The 9,519-nt window shown below is 37.1% G+C and overlaps 1 protein-coding gene and 1 long non-coding RNA gene across 3 annotated transcripts in view; one reads left to right on the forward strand and one right to left on the reverse strand.

Annotated features, from left to right (window-relative positions):
* Window positions 1–1,624, forward strand: part of LOC118339459 — a 4,326-nt gene extending 2,702 nt beyond the window's left edge. The window contains exon 2 of the long non-coding RNA XR_004797308.1: window positions 212–1,624. This is a non-coding gene — a long non-coding RNA (uncharacterized LOC118339459). The remainder of the gene's footprint in view (window positions 1–211) is intronic.
* LOC118339458 (carboxy-terminal domain RNA polymerase II polypeptide A small phosphatase 1-like) overlaps window positions 1,583–9,519 on the reverse strand; it is a 22,460-nt gene continuing 14,523 nt past the window's right edge. For both annotated transcript variants that reach the window (XM_035677105.1, XM_035677104.1), the window contains 4 exons: window positions 6,335–6,391; window positions 5,145–5,237; window positions 4,230–4,415; window positions 1,583–4,029 (listed from right to left, as the gene is read on the reverse strand). In XM_035677105.1, coding sequence (XP_035532998.1) covers window positions 3,901–4,029; window positions 4,230–4,415; window positions 5,145–5,237; window positions 6,335–6,391 — 465 coding nt within the window. In that variant the 3' untranslated portion in view covers window positions 1,583–3,900. The remainder of the gene's footprint in view (window positions 4,030–4,229; window positions 4,416–5,144; window positions 5,238–6,334; window positions 6,392–9,519) is intronic.

Raw genomic sequence — 9,519 nt, forward strand, 5'->3', positions numbered from 1 at the left:
CCTGGTCAACTACTGGACGATTTCAGCTCTTCAGACCTTTAAAATCATTCAAATTAAACAATCTGAAAAGGGAAAATCATTTTTTGGTGGAGCTACTCGCAGCTGTCCACACTACGGCCATTACTCAGGGGTATCAAGTAGACACTGATTTATTTTAAGTGGTCACAAGGCAAATTATATATATAATTCTTTCTCTGCTCAAATTTCACAGGTGATCCATGAGTGACATCAACCGTCTGTCATCGCCTAATTGACATGAATTGATTATTATATTGATGCTTTTACATTGTACCATTGACATTGCTTCTATATTTACAAACAGTATGTCTAAAAAAAAGTGGTTTAAACAGGGTTGTGATGGATTTTCATGCAGTTCAATTAATTCAGGGAGTGGATTTTCTTTCGGTAACTTGCATTTAAGGAACTCAATTTCTGTTCATATAAAATGTGTCATAGTGAGTGTGTGAAGAAACGGTTCCTTTATCATAACACAAATTGCAGTTTGTATGTAAATGATATCCTGTGTGTAAGTGAGCTGACTGTAACCATGCTATGGAGGTTTAAGCTGAATGTGTATTTGTAACAATAAATGTTGAATACTGTAAAGCTCAAAGGACTTCACTAGTGGGAAAAAAATAGTAATAAATAATAATAATAAAAGTGTGAGTTCAGCTTTACAAACAGTAGTTTTAATGCAACCAAGCCACAATGCATGTTAAGAGACATTTGAATTAATAGGGCCATTTCTAGGGCTAAGAAAATATTTGAAATGTAAAATTGTCTGATCTGATCTTGTTCACACAACCTGCTTGTGGCATTATAAAACTTAAAAACTTGTCAAAAAACAACTTAGATTCGGCTCCAGATACCTCAAAATAATTGGTTGATGGCGTTTTTTTTTCTATTAAGCATACTCTAAGAATAAATGAAAGCAGTTGACATACTTATATCCGTCACCAGAAGAGACTTACAGACTACATGTGTAATTGTGCAATTTTCTATGCCGTATTATCTGATTTGCACTCAGTGTAATTTCCCCATATATCAGAGCATAGTTTTGTGTGGCTGTTGTGACAGTGAGCATACTCAAACACCAGTATTAGGTATTACCACATAGAGAACTCAACGGCCACATACCCATCTCAAATTTACATTTAGCTTCAGGCTTTAGAAAGGATCGTCCAAGCATCAGTTGACTCACTAATTACATTTAACAATTAATGTCTTTTCATAATTTGTCCATTGTATAGACATTTTTTTATGTTTTGATGAAACCTGAAGTTCAAGTTTGAATGAAGAGAGTTCTGTCTTGCAGCAAGGGGCTTGTAATGAAAATACATTGGGCCAAAATCAGGTAATCTAGGAAAGAAATACGTTAAACAAATTACTTGATCACCTTGAATGATAATCAGGGCGTGCTAGTTTTATTGTTGAGTGGATATTATGTTTGAACTTAACGGAGAATGATAGTTGTTTTCATATGAAATCTGTTCCATATTCCATTTTTCCATTTGTTTCCACCTCTGCCATGTAGTACTGTTGAGCGTTAGGAATGTGAAAAAAGGTTCTGTAGTGAAATATGACCTGTTTCAATAAAACATGCTTTATTGATGCAAGGTAAAAATATCTCTGGTTGTTCTTTTTTTTCAATCTTAACATTTATCAGCAGCAATTTAAAAACTCCAAAAACTAAACTCGAACCAGTTTCTTTACTTGAGTCACAACGTTAATACTCTTGTTGCATACAGTAAAAAAGTTAAATCATTATTTAAAGACAGGTTATGGTTTTTCACGTATTGTCAAAGTATCTTTTTTTTAAATTTTAAACCAATGTAAATACTCACACTGACGCAATCACACTCAAACCCACACACACATACAAATATACACACTCGCTCCAGACTGAGACAAAGTCAACCGGGGCTCGAACGTGTCTGGCACAAGTTTCCCCTGTGAAACTGAATAAACAGATCAATAAGGCAGTACATTTGGACTGCATTAATGTCTTATACGAAACAGCTCGGATTCAAGTTTACCGACAGAAGGCATCAAAGTGTGCTTTCAAATCAAACGTCAAAGTTATTTAAGTCGCTGTAGCAGGTTACAGCCCCCTTCAGCGCACATTAACAGGATTGCATTATTGATGGGCCGCACACTGTGGTGGCCAATTCAACTAAAAACTTAAAAGGTAAAATAACATTAGGTAAAATAACATTAAAACCAAATCAAAACAGTTGCCTAAAATCCTGATATACTGTATGTACAAAAATGATCTCACCATTTCTGTAGTGGTGTGAAAGGTCCGAGGTGTGTGCAGTCGATCTGTTTCCTTAATGCTCCAGATCCAGATGTAACTGTATATGTACTTTTCAAGATGTGTTAGGATGCAAGTATGAGGACAACTAATGAATCACAAGATGATGGTGGTTTGTGGCTGAACTAGGCATAAAACAACATATAAAAAGGTTATTACACATTAATAATTAGATTCCAGTATTATTAGAATTTAGTGATTAAACCTTATAAATAATCTGTAATCAATCTAAATGCAGAAGCTGAAGTATATAGTATGTTTTTAAAACCAAATTCCTTCCACACACAGCTTTTCAAAAATGTGTGTTTTGTAGTGATATGTGTCACATATTACATGTTATTAAACCAACATTGTTTAAAGTTAATGATTGTCTTTTACTACATACACATTTGGCCATTTTAGGCAAAAAAAAAGTAAGTTAATGGGATTTAAAGCAACATTATGCAACTATTTTAGCAGCTTCAAAAATAATTTTGATTACACTGACTGGTAATAGAGAGAAAGGTCTTTCATTCTCACTTGGTGCCCTGAACCCCTGTTCTTGCACTATGTAACATGGGTTGACCAGCTACACTGTACGGCGAGAACAGCTTAACACTGCACTACATCACACACCATAACTAGTCTTCAGCCACAAGAAGCTTGCTCTGTATTCTCAGTGTGTCTATTGTTTTTCCAAACTACTCGACGCTCATGCGGGTCCCCCTGAAATACGACAGCTGCAGTAGCTTGGAAAATGGTCAAATGGGGCACTGATATGGATGAATTTACTATTTATCAGACCACAAATGCAACAAGAATAAAGGTTGGAAAAACTAAAGAGTGTTTCTGGGATCCGGGCCTCACTGATTACTATACAACTGATTTTGGTGAAACTGGATAGTATCTTATAGAGAAAATAACTCTGTAAGTTTCATAACACTAACTGCTGCTAACTGTAGCTCTCATTAGCTAGTTAGCTCAGTTAGCCGTGCAGCTAGCTGTGCCCGGGACCGGGACCTCAGAGCACCGGGAGAGTTGCCCCCTCCCCCCACCACAAACCTGTTTGCCAAATTGAAAAAAAATACCAATTCTTGCATAATGTTGCTTTAAGGGACAGTTGTCAATGGCTTGTTATGTTCTGTGTGAGAGCTTCAAATACTATTACAAATGCTACATTGTACTGACATAAAAATGATTGATGTGGTTCATTTGTAGAATGACACTGAACAACTGTTCACACAATCTAGGTTTACAGCACACTTACAGAGATCACTGATGTCACATATCAACAACAACACACTAGCTGCACTGCAAAAGATATCTACAGAGGTCATTGAATCTCATACTCAGTCTTTATCTAGTATTACAAAAAAAGAAAGAAAATCTGTCACTGGGATTAGATACGATAGTTTCCAAACCCGGCCAGAAGATTTCTTGCATCTTTTTTATGCAATATACTGTAAATATACGAGATTAAATGACAGGCATTTTTTGCAGTGTGGTCCTTGTAGTTGGAAGCAGCGTGGAGCCTGTGGCCCACCAGCCTCCGTGGCCCCGTGACGACAGCTGCTGGTGATTATTTTCATCCTAGTATCCTGCCTTTGTTAACTTGAAGTCCTCTGCTGCGTGAGAAAATCATAGATGTTATCCTCTTTGCTTAGTCTCTCAAAGAAGGGGATAAGATCGAGGAGCTCAGTGTCTGACATGTCGTCAAACCAGGACGCTACAGGAACCTGGAGGTTTGAAGAAACAAGATACGGTGGAATTAGAAGACCTTTTCAATATTCCAAAGTATTTAATATTATACAATTATTAGATTAATTTCTAAAAAGCAAAAGAGTAATATTTTTTAGTGAACAAAAGACAACTACTGAGTGTCCTTTAATCACATGTATTTCAGTGTATTGCAGAGAAATAGATAAAAGCAGCATACTGCGTTGTCGGGATGGAAGATGTAGGAGGCTGGGGAGTTGTCAATGATGATGACTTTGTTCAGGTCTCTTCCTAAACGGCTCAGGTCTTTTACGTAGTTTCCTTTGTGGAAGACGCATGACTCCCGGAAGAGACGGCTCCGAAAGGCCCCCCATTTGTCCAACAGGTCCGACACAGGATCTGCGTACTATAGTAAACGGGGGGGAAGCAGGACCAAGCTTTAAATAGCACTGAACAATGTTTGTATGATATTTTATGGCTACTTTACATGGCTTATGAGAAAGGCTAGACAACTGAGATGAGTAAAAGTGCAAACTGCGCGTGGGAAGTACACACACGTTTTACCTTTTAAAAGCAAAAAAACACACAGACACAGACTGCTGAACTACATGGCAGAAATAAAGTAACAATGCACGTTGTAGTATTTCCTAATGAGGCAAAAAAACCTGATTTCTATGTTAGAGGTATAGCTGCATTAACTGATTTTTTGGCCGCTTGGGGGCAACAAAATCAAGTTGTAAATAATGCACAAGTTAAGCAGGGACATACAGTATGTGTCAACCATAGAGAAGTCATATCTGCAACATTTAAGCTTGGACATTTTTCAAAAGACCAGCAAGACACAAAACTTATATCTGACAACGTGCTTCACAAAGTTAAAACAAAGGTTGACACTGAGTAAATGTTAGAGGTTAAAATGTCTGCGCAATCGCTTGACAGGTATCATAAATATATCTGTATCTGAGGGTGCATGTGAAATGGCACGCTGGTCTTCCAGTAAGCATAATGCTTTACAACAACAGGTGCCACTATCTACATCAAGCCTGTTTGTGTCCATCTGCAAAACGCCAGCCCGCCTGCTTTGATCAGGCTCATTTTATCATAAATTACACAAAATGAGTAACAGCAGTCTCACCTTGGATAAGCTTGCGGTGAACAAAACACACTCAAACAGTTCTCCCATCCTCTTGAGGAATTCGTCAACGTGGGGTCTCTTTAACACATACACCTGGGGGAGAGACACAAAAGGCATGCGAGTATGAAATCTACAGTTGGGATATGATCAGGAACTTAAACTACTTAAAGGGTTAATGTAAAGAAAGGAAATCCTACTTCTGACCTGTGAGTCCAGAAGTTCTTAAAACAAAAATATATTGGGACATTCAGCACCTACACTTAGAAAAGGCATCTGCCAGAGCAGATTTAGGCTTTTTAATGTAATATAACATATATTATGTGTTATAATATCTCCAAACATGACTGTTACTCACTGTGAGCAAAGATTTTCTTTACCATTAACATTATTTTGTATGTTGATAACTCTTGACATTGAATAATCCAAAAGAACGCACAAAGCTGTAATATTGAATTTGATAACACTCCATGTGGACACCCTAACAGGACTTTATATATTATCTACTTCCACTAAGATGCTGGCGGCCTTGTTTCTGAACCAAGTCATCCCGAATAGGCCTTCCCCACTTTAACAAGCCTATCCTGGATTACTTGAAACAGACCCAGGCCCTTTGGACAACAAAGCTCCGCTGTCTTCTGGGAGGCTCAGCACAACAGACTGCAGTTACCATTTAACGCCTGCAGGGAATAGTCACTGCCATTCCCCAGCACCAATAAGCAGGGCATAATATACACCACAGAGTGAGATTGATGGCCAGTGATTTCTGAGAAGCCTGCCAGGGTTTCCTCATTTCGTCAGGCCATGGAAATAGCCACCTGCTGCTTGGAGCCGTCAACAGAGCGGGCCACAGCACTGTCAGGGTGCTAGCACAGTGTTACCAGTGCAAACTGGAGCCAGCATGTGGGATCTTTGGATTTTACTCCATACTTTTGTATTTGAGAATCCATAAGATTTCATAAAGCATCCTACTGTTCAGGGCTGATGGTATATAGCACAGATTTTGGTTGCTAGTGTGTGATACAGTATATACAGTACAAGGATCGTGCTCTGTATCAATCCTGTTTTATACACAAATTGTTGGGGCTTTCAGCCGGAAGTCTAGACAGCTTTGGGAAACTTCAATGATCAGTTTGACATTGTGGTGATGTGACTGAAACAACATAAGAGGACAGCAGATGGTCTTAACCTACCTGGTGAACTGTTCCATCAATTTCCACTGGAATGATAAAATCAGCATTGTTCACTGGCTGTTGAAAACAAAAGTAGTAGTGTTAAACACACAAAAACAATATGTTTCATTTTAAATCAACATCTTCTCATAGAGAGGAGTGATAGCAACAAATCTGAAGCAGGGATGTGTCAAATAGACATGAAGGCGCCACCTCACAGTTTTTTAAATAACACAACACTGTAAATAATATGACTCTTGTGACTTCCATCATTGAAATATAGGCACTACAGAAAGTGACATGGCTCATAAAAATATCTGATTTATATAGGCAAGTCTCACACCTGAAAATATGCTTCTCGAATGTTAGTATCGCCCCAATCTATATAAGGCATTACACTGTGGCCTAAATTCATATACTATGAGGTAGTGCAAGTAAGAGAACAAGTTTACCATCAATCATAAACAGAGTTTGAGAATGCAGTATTTTCCCCCAATGTTACATGCTGGTTAATGTTCTGCCCTGCACCCGCTGGTGCTTTTCAATAACAAATGAAGTTTTTATTCCATTTTAGTTGTAGTTTGTTCCATTCTGGTCTCTTTGCCTTCTAGCTACTCACTGCCTTTCTCAATTTCCATCCTCTCAGTGTGAGCCGGTACTGTGTAGTGTCTATGTGAGCTTGTGGGCTGAGCAACCGCCGCAACACAGTTGTTTTTTTGTTTCACTTCAAGGACAACTAATGCTTTCTTACATTCATTTACCATTCATATGTATGTTTTTTTTGTTACTGTATAATCACCTGAAAATAATACCTGTTATGTTTTTGTTAACTGAGAAGCCTTTTATATCTACAGATGCTGCAGGTTGCGTTCCAGAACGGACAAACCAAACACTGGCTCTAGATAGGGCCGTTTGCATTTTTCACTTGTTTGGCACCGTAGTTTCTCCTTTGTGCTTGGAAGGGGAGGGTGAAGCGAGTGTGTTACAATCTGCCACTACACTGCTATGCCACGAAATCCTACCACTTATCCTTTATGTGCTACATTTTATTTTAAAAGTAAATATTTTTACATGAGGGATGATTAAGCTGATCACGATTGGAGTTTTTAAAGGCACTCATAAGTATAAATCTCGAGTTCTGCTGTTATACTATAATCTTTATGGTTTATAATCCTGAATTTGAATTGTGGTCCAGAATGATGCCACTGATGAGCAATACTAAAGTGAAATGTTTAGTATTTATTTTGTGCTTACAATTTTGTATGGTGGTTAGAATATATAAGAGTACATATTGTATCTGTTGACATATTTGCTCTATTTTTACTGGAAAGTAGTATTGGTAATGTGAGCTTTTCTTTCCTGAACCATTCAAAATGGGTAATCTTAAACTGTAAGAACTAGGCCACCTTTTAAAAATGGTGGACTTGACCTGCTTTGGAAGCTGGCCAAGGTTTGATTAAGATATGATGACTTCAGTGTAATATTAATAGTTGACTATTGAGCCGCTCATTTTTATAGGTGCATTGATTTCATTTAATCCAGTTTTAATCTAGTTGAAATGAAATATTTTCCATTCTAAAAGATTAGAAAATAGGTTACACAGCAAACTGGCTTTCCTCTAACGCTATATTTAGTATGTGTGTCAAAGTAATAATGAGTTTTATTATCCACCTTGTGTTAAACATGGAGTTCATAGAGTCTGACCCTGTTTACACATAGCTAGTGGCAATATCCAGTGACATCCTTTAGGACAGTCTGTGACCTGAGAAGGACTAAACACCACATGGCATTCATTACATAATTTGTCGTGACACAGGAGCCTTGACTTTTGGCATTGATTACTTTGTTCACCGAATGCTACCTTAAAAGGCATCAAACAGATTAAAAAGGTTGTTATTTGTGGGAACAATGTAAAATACATTGTCTGAAATTTTTACTTACAACATCTTAACACTGACTGAGTTACAAGTTTTACAAATGATGTTGTGCAGAGATTCTATTAAAAAAGACGCGTAGTTGTATTTTTTCTTACATGAACGTACAGTATTTATATATAAATTGCTCAAGTTTGAATTGAAAAATGGTTGCTGATAAGTTGAGGCATATTTACTCAGACCTAATGGTACACTAAAGTTAACAGCTGAACATTTCTTTGTCCTTTGCAAGTTAATATTCGTTCTTAAAAATCTGATTTTACTGGTTTTTAATTTCACTTGGACTTCGAGCTCAGCTGGGTTCTGCATCATGAAACCAGAGCACCCATTAAATACATGGTTAATGTTTAGGTGGCACATGAGCCCAGTCCTTTAAGATAAAAATAAGTCATGTGTCTCCTAAAAATATGCAAAATGATGTAGTGCAAATCCTATTGCTATTTTTGCCTTTAGCTTGGCAAGTAAATTGTTTGCTTTGACAGTCTATATGGAAGCCTAATGGCAGATACTCTACAAGAGTCTCCCTGCTATTTGATATTTAAGTAATTAAAGGCCAAGAGTATAAAAAAGGCTATAAAAACCAGTTAGTCCAAATGAAATAGAGGATTAAGAAACTCATTAGACAGAAGTGAGTTAAAAATGTATGAAGTCAGCTGTCAATCAACTGTAAATAGGCTTAACAGTTATAGTTAACAAGCATACTATACTGTATATCCATTCAGATAGTTTTGGTATGATCCCAATAACCTTGAATTTGTTGCTGTAATGACACCTCCTATCACCTTAATACAGTGTAGCTAAAAGGCATTAGGATGATAGTGTTCAGGCTGCCAGCAGACTACATTTACAAGAGAGCAACACCTTCTGAGAGTCGTCACTCACTACAGTACAAAGACTTTGTTGTTCAGGCTGCCAGCAGACTACATTTACACTATTGTTTTTCTCAAATAAGTCCATTAAAATTTATTTTAAATGAAAAATATGTGCTTATGATGACAATGAAGGCATAAACTCAAAGTGAACAACTGCTTTTGATTTATAACTATTGGCTCTTAGCACCATAAACCAAATCTCATTGAGTTTCATTGTGCTGATTGCAGACATGTTTCTCTCCTGTAAACATCTCACATTTGAAGCAATAGCTTTGGGGATTTTGCAGTTATTTTTTTTATTGGTGAGAGATAGTTGAGAAGATCAATATCATGTCTCTATGGTGACTATGATGTTACAGTTTTTTTATTTTTTTTATTTTTTTTTATTTAACCTTTATTT

Source organism: Morone saxatilis, unplaced genomic scaffold (genome assembly GCF_004916995.1).
Source record: "Morone saxatilis isolate NCDOM2014 unplaced genomic scaffold, NCSU_SB_2.0 Contig5, whole genome shotgun sequence".
Taxonomy (NCBI): Eukaryota; Metazoa; Chordata; class Actinopteri; family Moronidae; genus Morone; species Morone saxatilis.